Here is a 17,242-nt window from a genome sequence, read left to right as displayed (position 1 = left end):
TGTAGATGAACAGGGTCAAGGGCCCACTTGCTGCTCTGTGGGATGGCACAAGAGGGAAGAAAGTGTATGTGAGGTAAGATGTTCTCATGAAATTTTTGCCATTTTCTCTTAAAGAAAGTCATACACAACTTAACAAGAGTTATTAAACCAATGGGGTTCTTTAAAAACTTAATAGGGTCAATAAACCTGTGGAATATAATACAGAATAGCCTTTCTACAGATTTGTGCAACATTCAGTTGTAGGGATATACATGTCTATTCATTTCTTTAGTACTTACTCACAAGGTTTGGCCCAAATCTCACAAGAACAACTCATGAGTTTTTGGTTCTATGAGATCTAGGACCTAGCCTTGATTCAGCCTGGACTCTGAACCTCAGCCAACCCTAATTCAGATCTGGATCCAAACTCAGCCTCTCAGTCCATATTGAATCAAAATAGATTACAGGTACCATCATTTTCAAGGACTTCTCTGCACTGAAGGAAACAAGCGCTGCACATTCTATGGGTTGCCATTTAAAAGGCACAACATAAGCAGCTGAACAATAAGGACATGTTTGGGTAATAATATTATTTCATTCCTTTTATTTACATGAAACATGGTCCTTACATTTCTTCTGTTCTTTTTTATTATTTTCCCAGCCACACACCTGAAGCTTAATTCCTACTCTTTCTGTGGGAGTAGATGCACTACTCCGATAGGTTTGATGCAAGAGTAACCCACCAGCCAGCATGTGTTATGTCCCTTCCTCCCCACCATGCCCGATCTGTACTGGTTGTGAATCTGTTACAGCTCTTCTGTAGGGAGCCTGGCTCTGTGGCTCAAACTGTAGTGATTTATACTTTCAGCTCTGGAGGTTAAAATGGGTAGTTGCACAAAGATCTCCCAGATTATCACATTTATAAGTCCAGTATAGCCATATAAAGCAGGAGTACTTCTAACTCTTAAGCATGACATGACCCCAACAGCCTTGTATTACAAGATTTGAAGGGGTCTTTAATGAAGTCTGTGCAAAATAGCTGCAGAGGATTCATACCTCTGCTTCAGAACTGGAAGAAAGCCTTGAATAATCATAATCTCACAGATACCATTTTTTTGGTAGGGTAAGGAATAGGTTAGCTAGAAACAAATACAAATGCTAGGATTGCCTTTACCTATACCTGTTAAATGGTAACATTGAATGTCAGTTACATATAGCTAAGCAGTCAGGTCTTCTGATTTTTTTTCCATAACCATCAACGTTTTAGAGATAAAAAAAACAGCTCTTTCCAAGCCCAGAATGGGAGTTTTTCCTCTGCATTCCTTTTAGAATACATGAAACACCATCTGAGGGGGCTAGCTGCTTTATACAGCAAGATGGAAATAACAGACCAATGGACCATCTCCACTCATGCCCTGTCATTTAGAGTTGCTTTTATCAAATGGTTTGGAGAAAGCAAAAAATAGAACCACAAAACTTCCATACTGCACTTGATAAATTGGGGAAGAAACAAAACCACAGTGAGGGAATGTTCCTCCCACTGCCTGCTGATGGCCCATTTATGAAGGATGAATATTGATGGGTCTTGTTTCCTAACTAACGTAACCATGGATGCTATTCATAGGCGTCTAAGAATTTTAATTTTTTTAACCTTATAGAAATGAGTCTGACAAATGAATACACTTACTCTCGAAGGCCTTCAATCATTTTTTCCATTGCATCTTCCCAACAATAAGCTTTAACTGACTGTATATTCTCAATTATTTCTGAGGTGATCACAAGTCTCTCATTTGTCTTTCCTGCCCTCCTGTCTCTGTAAAATAATGAGGCATTAAATAATAATAGTGAATAATACTGTGCATTCAAAGACAAATAATTAATGCATTATGAAGAAAAACTCTAGGAAGTATGATTCACATAATTGACAATGAGTCTTAATATTTTATAAAATTTCTCACTACTTTATACATATTAAATACTTAATTTTTAATATTTACACACTCAATGTTAATAAATAAGACCCTGAACCTGCGTTCTTTGCACCCTCCAAATTCTGATTAAGAGGCATGTGGAGTTCACAAGGAATGCAGGGTTATGCCTTATCTGCCATTTTATGGGGCAAATAGTGCTCATTTTACTCATTTGTGACATATCAGTAGGAATTCCAGTGTAAGGTAAGTAAGGTCTGGCTTTGTGTATGTTAACAATAGTATCTTTTTATCTTTAGAATTTGATTCTATTTTTAAACATTGTTCATTAAGAAAAAGGGACTAAATTCAGCCCTGGTTGAACTCCACTGTCTTCAGGGAGGAACCTCCATTGACTTTGGGGATGAATTGGCTCAACGAACTTTACTAAAGTCATTTTTGTATCTAATTTCCTGTATTCTGGTGTGTGTTCCTGCTCTCCCAATCTCCAGTTTGCTTTTAAATCTCTTTTTCTTCCATTATTTCCTTCTGACTTTCTCCATTTTTCTTTCAATTTTATTTACTTCATGAAGAGGCAAAAAAAAGTTAGGATCTTGCTTTGCAAGGCAATGGCTATAAACACAGTTGCAAAACAACCAACCTATATAAATACCAAGATTTGGAAACAGGACCAGATTCTGTGCTTATTTACCCACCATGGAGCCCCATTGATTTCAGTCAGGACTATCCCCCATATGTGAAATAATCTTACAAACTAATTGTAAGACGACCAATTAATTATTAATGTATTAGTCTATTAAAGAACCACATCAGCATTAGCCCAATAATATTTTTCTACCCTTCTTCAAGTGCTTCTATTGTGTTTTCTTTACTTCAGATTTTTTTTTGTGTAATCCTGTCCTCAGAAGAGCAGACTCTAACGGAGTAACATTTTTAAATGAGGACCATAAGTATCATAAAGCAATATGTCTTGTGAAAACATACAATTATTTAGAACATCTTTAACATTTTGTCACCTGTACTTCATCATCATTCGTCCTAACCCAGCTTGGAAAAGGGCCATGATTATCACAAAGAAAAGTCCACAAAATGCTGTGGGCCCTAACATCTCCACCAGCAGTCCCATCAGTAGCACCACTTGTAAAGGTCCAATCCATACAAAATGAGCCAATGCTAGCCCCTGCAAAAATCCACAGCAAAAATACTCAGACAATATGAAAGAGAGAGGAGCTATTGAGGTGATACTCTGAACAATTTGCACAAAGAATAGGAAAAGAATTTCCAGTAGTAAAACAAGTTTATAGAGGAGATTTTGTGGTTCTGAGCACATAGCAATGTGGGTGTTAATTACACTGAGGACATACCAATGCATATATACATTCCACACATGAGCTTTGTTTTTTTCAAGGGACAAAGTTCAGTCCACAACTCTCCTCGAAGCTGTATAAATACAAAGTGAAATCCTGGCCCCATATAGGCATGTAGGAGTTTGGCCATTGACTTCACAGGGACCAGGATTCCCCCCGTCCTCTCCCCTCTATGTTTTCAATCACTGCCAGATGAGACAAGATATATGAAAGAACCTATGAAGAATTATTTAAAACTGTTATGGAAGGTAACTTATTTCAGTGAAAGAGTGACTAAGGCTGTATATGCAATTAATTCAAAACAACCTGCTCCCTATATGGTCATCTCCCTCATTTGTTTTCCCTGGGATGGATTTAGGGCCAACTCCTGTAGTCCTGAGGGCCAAATAATGTCATAGACAGTGCACATCCTGAGAAAGAAAAACCTCACAAGTGTTAGGCAATAATGGCTGGTACATGCAGAGAGGGAGAGAGGGAGATGTACAAGCAGCGTAGAATTCCCCTCTGTGAGTTGGCAGTTCTGTGGTTTTGGGAGCAGGGGCAGCAGGATGGGAGCAGTTGACGGGGGGAGATGGCTGATGCCTGCAGCATCCTGGCCGTAGAGATTAATAGCTATTTGCCATACAAGATGTATGGTGGGGGTACAAGTCTATATCATACTAGCATTTGTATGACAGCATAGGTCCTGAGGGAGCCGTGCTATAAAGAGGTTTGGAGAGGGACGCACAAGGTAGTATTTGTCTAGCGAAGGGTTTGTACTTGTATTCATAACCACAGTAGCTGATTGCCTCCCAAGTATCACATGAGAAGTTCTACTCTTCCTGTCTTCCTCACACCTCAGCCTTACGCTAGCTGTAGTTGGAAGTGGCATGCCTCTCCTCCCAATAGGATGGCCAAACAGACACTCTGTGACTTGAAATTCATGGAGTTTCTAGGCCTTTCCATCAACTGAGTAACATACAGCACTGTACAGTCCACATGCTACTACTAGCATTCTTTGCTTCACAGGTTTGTGCTGCTACCCCGCTGTCTTGGCGACAGGAGATGGGAGAAGATGTGGTCTGAATCAGCCTCTCCCTGACTACACACCCACACATCATGTAGGTGGGAATGCAGTTTGGGATTTTCTTAAGATGAGCACAGCTCACCACGGTTGGCCATTTATTGCCATTGCTTGACTGTCGCCAAGGTGATGCTAACGCTTCTAGAACTGTTTGAAGTTTTGCAGTCCCTCACTTTTGTTTCTGTGATACAACAAATACAGAAGCTTAAACAAGCAGTGACATACCTCGTCAAATTTGTTCAGATTGTTGGAAAGGAGACTAATGAGTTGTCCAGTGCTTATTTTATCTAAGACTCTGCTTGACAGTTTTAAGGTCTGCAAAATAATACAAAACAGAAGATGAATGGCCTTGTAACTTAGTTGAATAAAAGAGAATAAATAGAAATATTAGTAATTAACAGCCAGTGAACAGTAATACAAATGTTTCATTTGCTATCTTTGTTACAAAGAAAAACACTTATTAAATCCGTTTTATTTATATCACTAAAGTTTAATGTATTCATTATATTACTTTGCAAATACAGTATAGACTTTTTTTTAATCTAGCTTTTACTTTGTTGCATATTTCTATATGTAAGGCAAGACTGAATTACACATGCATGCTGAGTGTTTCTGTGTATGGTCCCAAATCCTCTAGAGTGCACACCTTAACAAGAATTTCTTGACAGACATGGTGAAATTTGTAATGAGGAGCAGTAACAATTCCATAGTTAAAGTTAGGTTCTATTTTGCAGTTAACATGGGATTTCAACCTCTTCGTTTTTATATAAAATCCACACCCGACCAGTCCCAAATTTTCAGCACAAAATCTCTGAGGAAAACTTGAATCTTCTGAGTATTTTCCCATAAATCTATTAATGGGTTTCTAATTTATAATTAGTTAACAATTGGTATTTTAAAGTCCATATATCTGAGTCTTATGTTTTTTCAGCCCCTGGTAGCTTAAAAACAACAAACTGTAGAAAGTCAAAAAGATGTTGGTCTGGAGTTATAGAATTGCTTTAACTACAAGAAGAAAACAATTATTACCACTATTCATCATAAAACTACATCTTTATGCTAAACAGTTAGCTAATGGAGAACAAGATTTACTTGGCTACTTCTGCTCTTTGACAAGGTACGAAGAAGGCTTTTTGAATAGTTTAGGGGAGGAATATAACACAGCCTTTGGACATATGCCCCCAGTAATGTTCCTGGAATCCAAAATTGATGATTGATACTTGATGCATGGGGAATGGATTTTACTGGTCCAGGAGTTTTTATATTGCATCAGAGAAGAAGATTTTCAACAAAATAGCTGCTATTTTGTTGAAGAGCAAGATTTCCATTGTTCAGGAGATTTGCTCAGCAGTTTCACAAAGCGAAAACTACTGCACTGAAGATTCTGTTCTTCATGAAACCAGTGGCTCACTTCAGCTAGTAGGTGAAATGTATGAGTATGTTTGGGGACCCTGGAAGCATAGAGCCTAAGGCTACGTCTACACTGGCACTTTTGTCAGTATAGCTTATGTTGCTCAGAGGTGTGAAAAAAACACCTCTTTGAGTGACATAAGTTACACCGACAGAAGAACCAGTGTGGACAGCGCCGAGTCGGCAGGAGACAACTTTCCCATTGACATAGCTTTCGCCGTTCATTGGGAGTGGTTTAATTATGTTGATGGCAGAGCTCTCTCCCATCGGCATAGAGCGGCTACAAGAGCAATCTTACAGCGGCACAGCTGCATCGGTACAACTGTGCCACTATAACCTCACTAGTGTAGATGTGGCCTAAGACTACCACTGGATGTGATCTGAAAAGTATATCCTCTCAGCTAGTTTTGATAGTTTTTTATCTAGGGATAATTTTTTTCAACATGGATTTGATTATAATGGGGGATTTGGTCTTTTGTTATGTAAGTACATCATCCTACAGCTGGCAAAATGTGATTTTGAATAGGTGAGGAGAATCATCAGGATTTTACAACAGGAAGGAGCTGTGATCTAAAAACTATTCTAGCACAATCCCTCTTCCACAGACATACACTTCCAACAGCAATGCCCTGTATTAGCTCAAAATCTGACGGTTTTCAGATTGTAGCATATGAATAATACATGCATTTGGCTAAATAGAGCTGTGTTTGGCAAAAATCACAGTCCTTTTGAGATTTTCACATTTTCAAAACAAAGAGCACATGAACATCTGTTACTAGACACTTTTCAGAGGAAGGAAGAATCTTGGTCGACAAATAATTTTAGGGCACCAGCTTCTAGATAATATAATGCATATATAGGCACCATAAAAAAGTCAGCATTTGCCAACCATTATTACATATCACTATCTGAGATATAACAGGGGATTTCTCCATATTTAATATAGAACATAACAGTGATGAGTGTGTGATGTCTGTTGGCAAATGTTTACTTTTTAATGGTAACCACTGAATGCTTCCAATTCTGTAGATCAACAGTATCAATCTGAGGGCAGATTTGAGCCACTTAAAAGGAAATCTTCAAAACGACAGTCAATAAATAACTGGGATGCAGGAAACTGCATGCTGTAGAGTAGTTTTTCCTTGTGCTTTATGTTCACTTTATTATTCAAACCCGATCTCTCCTATAGTTTGTTGCCTAAAACCTCCCCTCTTCTAACCCTCTTCTGAAAATGTTTTTGTGCCGGCAGCATACACTAAATACAATAATTTTGCTTTCTTATTCATTCAAGTGAAAGTGAAAAAGCTACCTTTTTGTAAATTAAACTAAACATGGCTATTCTTATTTGCATTCCTATATGATGAAGGCCAAATATAGCAGGGTGCAGAAGCAGTGTCCTCACAATGAAGAGAAGGCACAAGCCTATGCCCAGATAGTAAGCTATGGATCGCTCATGGGAGTTGCTAGGATCATAGGAGGCTATTATTCTTCCCAGTAAAAGAGGTTGCACAGATTTGGTGACTTCCTGCAGGAGAAAACAAGAGAAAGCATTTGTAGTTAATTTCTTTTTCAGAACAGACAACTTTTTAATTTCAAGCTGTATCAACCATTTACTTCTAGTATATCGTAAGCAAGGATGCTTGCTCTCTTCACAGTGCAAATTAAAAGAAGATACAATAGCCATAAAGTGCTTGATTCACCATGCTTTACGCCAGTATTATGTTCTTGTAACTCCAATGAAGTCAATGGAGTTAAGCCAACATAAAATTTTATTAATGCAATAGTGAAACCAGGCCATAGACTTTAAGAATATCTACTGCTCTTGAGATATGTAACTCATGTTATAGTGCTTAAATTAGCAATATGTTTCTAGATTTACTTTTCAAGCTCATGGGGAAAGATTTTATTCTCAAAATGTGTCTCTCATAAAGAAAGAGAAACAATATAAGCAATTAGTCCATTCAGCCTTTCCTGTGTGTACATGCTTGTGCTGGGGGGGTTTTTGGTGGTTTTTTTTTTTAGTGAGACCCTAATTTTAGCCTTCTGAACAACTGAGTTAATGACTCAGCACATTGGAATCCAGAAGCACTTTAGATGCTGGTTCTTCACTCTAACCATTGGGTACCAGTCTACCTTGTGCATCACTGAACCAAATAAGGCACAGCCAGATTCATAATATGTCCTAAAGTGAATGTTAGCAGAACAACAACAGAAGAAATAGGGTGAAACATAAGGGAAAGGATAGGAAATAACGAAAAGAGCACGAAACACAAATACTCTGGTATAGCTATGTGGATGTTAATCAACCACTATATTTATCTTGGGCCTGAGATCAGCTTTGCCCCACATCTCTCCTTATCCCTCATTTCTGCTGTCACTAAATCCTGCTGGTGTTTGCTCTGTGCCAGGAGAATAGGTCTGTTTCCCTCCATTTGCTCAGTCCAGGCCTTGCTCAATTTCTCATTTTTGACCACTTACAACCTCTTTCTCTCTACCTCTCACCCCACCCAAAATACAGATGCAAAAATCACCTGAGTTCCTTGGTATGACTTTCTCCTTTATATTCTGTGGAAACCACAGAAGGGTTGTGAAATATGAATGAGCTCAGTGGTTTGTTTAATTGTTAGTGCTAAGAACTTTGTGTGTGTGTGTGTGTGTGTGTCCCCTTCTCGCTTCCCATCGTATTTGTTTCTCTCCCAGCAAAGAGAGTGAGCGTGTCAAATGCTAAACAAATAGACAGTTGCAAAACTCTCTTTGTACAGATGTGTGATACACTTTAAATGTTCTTAAATGGTGCCCCCAAACTGAGTGCCAGGGAGAGTTACCATGCAGGAAGAGAGGAAGACATGAGCTACTGGAGCTCAGTTGTAACTCAGGGTTTTCAGTGATAAATAGGTCAGGACTTTCCCCTTTGATTTTTCTTTTCCTCTCCACACTCTTTAAATTATTTATGGTTAGCAAGACAACAGCATTACTAACTGCTTTTACATCATGTGCTACAATCTCATCAGAACAGAAAAGTTAGTTGACTGTTTCAACACAGGAAATGAAAATGTATACCCGGAATAGATCACCTGTGTTAAGTACTACCTTTGCCAGATTAAATATAATTGTGTCAACACAAATACTGTAAACTTGAGTCCTGGTTTGACAAAGACAATAGTGTTCTTAGTAGGCAAAGGAGGAGTGTTTACAAAACACACTCAGACACAGACACACAACATTAGACAGCTGTGTTAAGACCATCTGCATCTGTGAGCAGCAAACCACAACTTCATACATCTCATAAAAATGCGAAACAAGGACATGGGCAGTGCTTTCAAGGACATGGGCGTTGCTTTGTTTCATGTTCCCTGAGATTCCCAGGTAAGTTTTATACATCTGTCTTAAGTAGCATGTACTCTGGTATTTACAATTTATTCCATTTATGCATCAGTGGAAATACCATGGTCTGTGACTGTGTTTGTTGTGTATATAGAGACATCAAATATGTTTTCAGCTAATTGAAGCAAGGTGATTTACAGGTTTACAGGAATATACAAAGCATAATGACTGGCAACGTGCCACCTTATTTGCTAGATCATGTTGGCAGAGAGATCATATATGCGAGAGACTGATATTTAATACACACACAGAAAGGCAAATCTGGGTATTTTTCATATTGTTCTGTCCTGTAATTCTGACAAGTTAACAGCTAACAAATATTAATATAACTTTAAGCTAACTAGAATGTCTTGCCTACCTGGTATGAGATATGTGTGCCTGTGTGGGAGGCAATAGGACTATTTAAGAGAATATTCACATGCTGAGCCACTCTGAATTCTGCAGACATTAATTATAGAAATGTAGTGCTGGAGGCAACCTGGATATTTCATCAAGTCCAGCCTGCTAAAGTTTAGGCAGGGCCAAGTAAACCTAGACCATCTCTGACAGGTGTTTATCCAAAATCTTCTTAAAAGCCTCCAATGATGGGGATTCCACAACCTTCCTTGGAAGTCTATTCCAGAACTTCACTCCCCTTATAGTTAAAAGCTTTTCCCAATATCTGAATTAAACTTCCCTTCCTGCCGATTAAGCCAATGCTTTCTTGTCCTACCTTCAGTGGACATGGAGAATAATTGATCATGAGCCTCTTTATGACAGCCCTTAGCATATTTGTAGACTGTCACCTCAGTCTTCTTTTCTCAAGAACAAACATGCCTTGTGTTTTTAACCTTTCCTCATAATCAGGTTTTCTAAACTTATGATTTTTCTTGCTCTCTTCTGGATTTTCTCCAATCTGTCCACATCTTTCCTAAAGTGTGGCACCCAGAATTGGACACAATACTCCAGCAGAGGCCTCACCAGTGTTGAATAAAACAGGGCAATTACCCTACAACACTCTTACTCATACACCCCAGAATGATATTCGCCTTTTTTGCAAAAGCATCACATTGTTGACTCATATTCAATTTGTGATCCTTTTGAGCAGTACTATTGCCGAGCCAGTTATTCCCCATTTTGAAGTTGTGTTTTTGCTTTCTCCTTCCTCATGAAGTACTTTGTCCTTATCTTTACTGAATGTCATTGAGTTGAATTCAGACCATTTCTCCAATTTTTCAAGGTCATTTTGAATTCTAATCCTGTCCTCCAAAGTGCTTGCAATCCCTCCCTGCTTGGTGTCATTGCAAATTTTATAAGCATACTCTCCGCTCCATTATCCAAGTCATTAATTAAAATATTGAATAGTATTGAACCTAAGACTGACCCCTGGGCACACACTAGATACCCCCTCCCAGTTTGACAGTGAACCATTGAGAACTACTTTTTGAGTATGGTCTTTCAACAAGTTGTGCACAAGTTGTGTAGTAATTTAACCTTTTTAGTGAAGACTGAAGCAAAATAGGCATTGAACACATCAACCTTCTTGAGTAGCACCCAACCCCGTTTTTGCATGTGTCCATAGAGTAGCTCAGCAGTGGACATGTAAATGGTCAGTTCTAAAATTACACAACAGGAGATTTCAGGGATATTCATTCTGTTACCTAAACTTAAACTCCTATAGCATAAATGACAGCAGTAAAAATTACCCAGGTATGGCTATATTGATTTATATTGCACCAAAGTGCATTAGAGGTTAAAAAACTCAAACAAGTACTTTGAGAGCAAGGAGGGGGAAAGTTAAAACTGTTTCTGCATTTGTGATGCAGTTAATTTGCCTAAATGGACACTAACCAATACACAGTTACACAAATATGCTTGAAAGAGAGTATTGTACAGATGTATTACAACTATGCTCACAACTAAGTGGTTAACTGGCTAGTAAATTGCTTGCAAGAAGTGTGTTTTTTTTTCTTTAAAGAGACATCTAATGGTTGAGGAATATAGATGTTTAGGGCAGCAGGGAAGCAGATACACAGAACAAACCATGAACAGTTTGATGTGCCTAACACAACAATTTATGAAAGTGAATTATAGCATGCTAGGATACCAGAATGCAAGTGTCTGCCCTTCAGTAACATCATTACCTAAGGTGCATGAGGTGAGAGAGAGAGAGAAATTACTAGATCTACTGAGAGCAGAGCTGTGGTGCTGGTTGCAACAGGTGCTATACGAATAGCAGGAATTCAAAAGGAAAGCAAGGTTAAAACCCATATTCATTTTTGTTTTGTTTTTACAAAGCCTGAAGTCCTCACTCCGACTCCAGTGGGAATTGTGTTCATGAGACTCAAAATCTGGCCCTATTCCAATGCTCCAATTGTCAGCCTTCATTTTTCAGCAATCACTTTAAAAAGTATCTTTTAGAAACTAGCAAGCTGATAGAGGCCAATCCATTTAATATTTTGAACATTGTTTTTGTATAGTGTTAACTTTTTAAACACAATGTTGTGCGGAATAAAGAACTCTAATATGCTGGAGCAGCCAGTGTCAGTTTATACTATTTTCTTGTTGTTAATTTCCTTATGCAGAAAAAGTTAGGGCCAGAAACTTAGACTGAATATTTGGCTGTAGGTGTGATTTCCCTTGTTTTTGTGAGTTTGAGCCAGACTCTTACAGAGTCATTGCTACACACTAGCAAACCTTGAACTATATGCATGTTATAAAGGACTCATTGAACTGTCAGTTTTTCTGCATTTCCGTTCCCCATCATTGCTGATTACAAGATATTTTTTACAAACAGAGATTTCTCTTTCCTTAGCAGTCTTCAAAGCTAATTCTTCTGCCATTGAATGATATTACAGTCCAGTGTTTGTGACACAAAAAAGGTTTCCCTGTTAATGAATTATGAGGACACAAAGAGGGATGGATTAAGGTTAACTGGCTCCCATAATACCCACCCAAAAACCCTCAAAGATTCCGGATTTAAAGATAGGGCAGGGATTAATGGGCTTTCTTCATTCCCACTCCTAACTCTTCCTCGCTGCCTGAAAAGCTAATAGTATGTTAGGAACGGGACAAATAAGTCACCAAAAGTCATAATGCCACTATATAAATGCATGGTACACCTTGAAAACTGTGTGCAGTTCTGGTTGCCCCATCTCAAAAATGATATATAAGAATTGGAAAAGGTTCAGAAAAGGGCAACAAATATGATTGGGGCATAGAACAGCTTCCACATGAGGAGAGATTTAAAAGACTGGGACTGTTCAACTTGGAGAAGAGATGACTGGGGGGGATATAATAGATGTCTATAAAATCATTAATGGTGTGAAGAAAGTGAATAAGGAAGTGCTATTTACCCATTCTCATAACACAAGAACTGAGGTCACCTTATGAAATTAATAGGCAGCAGGTTTAAAACAAACAAAAGGAAGTATTTCTTCACACAACACACAGTGAACCTCTGGAACGCTTTGCCAGAGGATGTTGTGAAGGCCAAGACTATAACTGGGTTCAAAAACTAGATGCATTCATTTGGCTATTAGCCAAAATGGTCAGGGATGCAACCCCAAGCTGTGGGTGTCCCTAAGCCTCTGCATGCCAGATGCTGTCTCTGGATGACAGGGGATGGATCACTTCATAATTGCCCTGTTTGGCATTGCCACTGTCAGAAGACAGGATAATGGACTAGCTGGACAATTGTTCTGACCCAGTATGGCTATTCTTACGTTCTTTTGAACCTGTCTGCTCCCCTCCTTTTGCACAGCCCAAAATCAGCCCCCTCTTCACCTCTAAAGGAGTTGATGGGTAGAAGTATCCGAGGCAATATCTCTTGAGAAGCTGATAAAATTCCATTAGGGCATTTGGGTATTAAAGATTTTGTTGTGGGAATATGTGAAATGAGATTGGTGTGGATGTTAATCTTGTCTGGATTGGTGATTTCATTGATTTTTAGTGATTATACACAGAGGAAATGCATTTGAGGAACCTGTTCTCAAAGATGCTTGATTAATTTTCTGTGGGAATACCACCCCACACACATACCCAGACAACTCTGAATAGCAACCAAAGTGAAGCAGAAGCCAATGCAGGCTATCAAGCACAGATACACTATACCCTCCAAGTAGATAAGCTGTCACAATCTGCACTAGCTGAATCTTCTCAATAGCCCCAAGTAGGCCAGAGTAAAACCATCAAATCTACAGATAAAAACGTAAGAGAAAACTGTAATAAGGCGTGAATCCAAGAGAAATGTGTGCAACGTCAGCAAGGAAATGAGTTGTCCTGCTGAATGACACCAGGCCTGAATTTGTGTGTGTCTGTGTACACATGCACATTGAACAAAAACATGTGTACTTTGGTTTCTTTTAGTATAGTGGCACTGAACAGCACATTTTAAAAAACTATTAACTTGCAGTACAATGGCTCCCTTATTTTTGTTCCTCCTCTTTTTCACTTCCATTTCATCAGCACAATTTTCCTTCTAAAGTAGGTTATGTTTCTTTTCCTCAAACCCTTGCCTTTTCCAGTGCACATTTCCCTCAGACTAGCTTCTCTTTCTCCTTCCTTCAATGTCCTATTCTCTCCTTCATGTCCTCATCTTCATTATTATTATATATTTGTATATTACAGGAGCACCTTCTCCAGTCAAGAATCTGGGTCCCACTGTGCTAGGCACTGGACAGCTACACAACAAAGAAGATGCTCCCTGTCCCAGAGAGCTCACAGTCTAATTTAGTATTTGCCTGTCTGTACATACAAAGAGAGAGGGAGAATTGGTTGAATCCTCAGTACCTATTTTCCTGCTTTGCAAAGCAAAAGAGTCAGAAAGCTACCTTAAAGGGATAACCAAGGGGAAACAGAAGAGTATTCTGGTGGTGTACAACTTCTGCAGGCAGCTCTAAACTTCCCCTGAATGGAGGATAGGACAGGACAGGTAAAGAGGAAGCAGAATACATACCTCTCCAACCAGATTCTTGCTGGGTAGCTTCTGGCTGCAGACAGTGTAATTTAGAGGAGCCCTGAGGCGGTTCTAAATTATGCCAGGCAACCAGGGACTATTTCAGATACTAGCCAGCTGAAAGGTGGCTTACGAGCCACCCTTCCCTGACACCTTTCCTCATCTGTGCATCTGAGGATTGAGCCCAATATCTCTGTCTATCCAGAAATTGTGTCTGTCTGTTGATAGCTAGGAAAACAGAGACTTTTTGTGTATGCAGTTAGAGAATTTTGATAAATCTGGTTTAAAAATGAAAAAGGACCCTTTAAACTCTTACATTGTTAACCTGAAAACTCCATAGAAGTGATTATTCAGCATCAAGTCTTTTATTTTAAAAATGGAACCCAATGTCACAGAGTTCTTAAAATACTAAACTACACATGGCTGATGTGAATGGTCCCAAATATCCATTCAATGCTGTTGTGCCTAAGAAGGGTTACCCTTAACTTATAAGAACATATGTAGTTGGTTCCACATTTTTTTTTCCTTTTTAAAAAAGGTGGTGGTTATTGAATAGTTTTTTAAAAGGAAGCGCTAGGATTAACCAATAGAGGTAGGTACGCAACACTTAGTTTTGGGGCGTGGCTTTGTTTTTCAGATAAAACAGAATGCGAAGTTTTACAACTTCTCGCTTCTTCATTATATTGTCCTTCTAGACTTCCTGACTCTATTTTTTGTCTAATGATGCCCAGAGCTACAGTCAATCTGCTGTATGAAATACCACTGTTTTTATGGACAAATTTATATTGTAATAAATATGCACACATGGCCTCAGAGCTTGTTAGCTGTAATGATGTCAATCAAGATTTGTCTACAAAACTACTGAAAAAGATTTGTTATTTAGACTTGTCATTCTAAGAATTAAAAGGAAGGAAATGACACATAATGTAAAGAGCTTCTATCACTCCTACATTCATGTAATTGGAAGCCATTATCTAGAACATCTCACCATTATACACATCCTTTGGGCCAAATATTGCTCTCTGATGCACCAGCAGACATACAAGAGAAACTCCAATGATGCCAATAGAATCATTCCACATTCACACCCGTGTAACAGAAAGAAGAACATTACTCTTTTCTTTCAACAGGGTAATGAGACTATTGCAACATCAGCAATAAACCTATTGCATTTGTTTGATCACAGCGCTACCGTGACCTTAGCCACAATACACCATAAAACAAACAATCAGTTTTACACAATCTGTTGGTAAAAATCCAGAGTCTAAAGTGAAATTAAGATAAAATGCTGATTATATGAATTAAACTCCCTTTGATGTAAATGGGAGATGCCCATGCAGATCACTGGTAGCATGCAATAATTTATTTCATATTGATAAGAATATCTTACAGCATTTAATTCCAAAGGATGTTGAAGAACTTTACTACTTTATAGACTAGATGTTAAAACCAGGGTCCTGATACATTTTGGGGGTTCAAGGCACCAACAGCCAGTTGTGAAACTCCACAAGCTATGTATACTCTGCCTCCCCAGTATCTGTAGCATCTGTACCCTTGTAATCTTTACACGCAACGTCACAGAGAAGAAAATGTAGTTATTAGAATGATTCCTCAGTAATTTAGCAATCACCAGGATAGCTACCAACATTCAGAGTTTACTCAAAACAAGAACAAATCTTACCCCTAAATATAACAATATTCCATAAAACATAAATTTCCAGAAAAAGCACCGTCGAAGAGCGTTAATAAGTTTAGGTTTTTTCTTTGAAGTCGCCAGCTCCCTGTCCCATTGTCTGAAAAGGAACCAAAAAACAAGACCATTAAGTTGTGTGAGCAAATATGTGAGTCTACAGCTCTAACATAGTTCAATTCACTCAAGTATATCCAAGGAGATTTAGCTAAGGTGGCTGATGAAACAAAGCCTTGCAGAGACCCCAAAGATCTGACCCTCATTGACTTGTTAGCTCAACAAAAGTTCAAATCTAGTTCACCCACATATTTGGCAGATTTATATACTCAGCCATACATCACCCTGCAGGGAGTTAATTCATTAAAAGGTCAGGTTGTATGTTTTAAAGAAACCTGCTGTACTTCTTAAGACCAATACACAAATAATAGGCAAATAAAAGTTTTGGAGCTCCTCCAGTTCCTAGCAAGAAGAAAACAAAGAGAAGCTATTCTAAAATGTGACTTTTTAAAAATGGACTGCATTGGTTTTTGTCAGCACTGAAGAGATTTTTAGATGGTAGCCTCCTAGTGTATAGTATATCTTCCGTCAGAAGCAAAGAGACAAGTTTACTATTTATACAAATTTATTTGATAATTGTAAATTAATACTTTTAATTTTGGCAAATAAAGATAACTTGCATTCAAATAGAAAGATTAAGGAATTGCACACTTCCTGTATAAATTGTACCTTGTATCAATATTTATTAAGCATCACCAGAGTGCTCAGTACAGTACCAAATGGAAAAGGACAGTGACTAGTGATTTTGGGTGCCCAATTAAAGACATCTTAAAGGGGTCTGATTTTCAGCAGGCAGATGCTCAGCACTGTTATTTTTGAAAATGGAGCCCCCTGAATTTTAATCTAAATGGACAGACTTAGCAATGCATAGCCAATCTGTCCTGGATGACAGCAAAAGATAAAATGGATCTTTAAAAAAAAAAAAGTATGTGCAAGAGCTAGTAAATTAATTAGTCACAGATCAATGGAAGTTAGGAGCCTCCCTTAGAGAACCTGAACCTTAAAGCCCTACTTTAGCTTCTCATTTAGGACCCATTTCTGCAAGCATCCCACAGGTGAAACTGATTCCAGGGCCAGCACAAGGCCTATACACTACTTAAGGATTGTGTGGCTCTTATTTTGAGTGAGGCTTTTTGCAGGCCCTCTATATGTGGGTGAATTTCACTCAATGCACAAACTCCCATTTGACTCAATAGGGATTCCATGGGTGGAGGACCTCTAGCACAGGCCACCTGGGTGTGTTAACACTGGTAGGCTTGGCATGAAGAGTACATTTTAAAAAGGAATTTCAACAAAGAGAAGGTGGTTGTCTTTTATGCTAACGGTGGGAAGGGATTTTCAAGGGTAAGTCAAAGCATGCAAGAGAGCATTAAGATGAGAATGGGAGAAGAATACAAAGAGCAGTAAGGCACTGTCAGAGTAAAGAAA

General features: G+C 38.5%; 1 protein-coding gene across 1 annotated transcript in view; it reads right to left on the bottom strand.

The window, feature by feature from the left end:
- The window catches only part of CFTR (CF transmembrane conductance regulator), a 147,342-nt gene that overhangs the window by 116,224 nt on the left and 13,876 nt on the right, over window positions 1-17,242 (bottom strand). Inside the window, exons 3-7 of the mRNA XM_077841557.1 lie at window positions 15,749-15,860; window positions 7,057-7,272; window positions 4,563-4,652; window positions 2,924-3,087; window positions 1,667-1,792 (exon numbers count right to left, since the gene is read on the bottom strand). Of these exons, the coding sequence (XP_077697683.1) occupies window positions 1,667-1,792; window positions 2,924-3,087; window positions 4,563-4,652; window positions 7,057-7,272; window positions 15,749-15,860 (708 nt within the window). The remainder of the gene's footprint in view (window positions 1-1,666; window positions 1,793-2,923; window positions 3,088-4,562; window positions 4,653-7,056; window positions 7,273-15,748; window positions 15,861-17,242) is intronic.

This window comes from Eretmochelys imbricata, chromosome 1 (genome assembly GCF_965152235.1).
Source record: "Eretmochelys imbricata isolate rEreImb1 chromosome 1, rEreImb1.hap1, whole genome shotgun sequence".
Taxonomy (NCBI): domain Eukaryota; kingdom Metazoa; phylum Chordata; order Testudines; family Cheloniidae; genus Eretmochelys; species Eretmochelys imbricata.
This window is presented reverse-complemented; position numbering and strand designations above follow the sequence as displayed.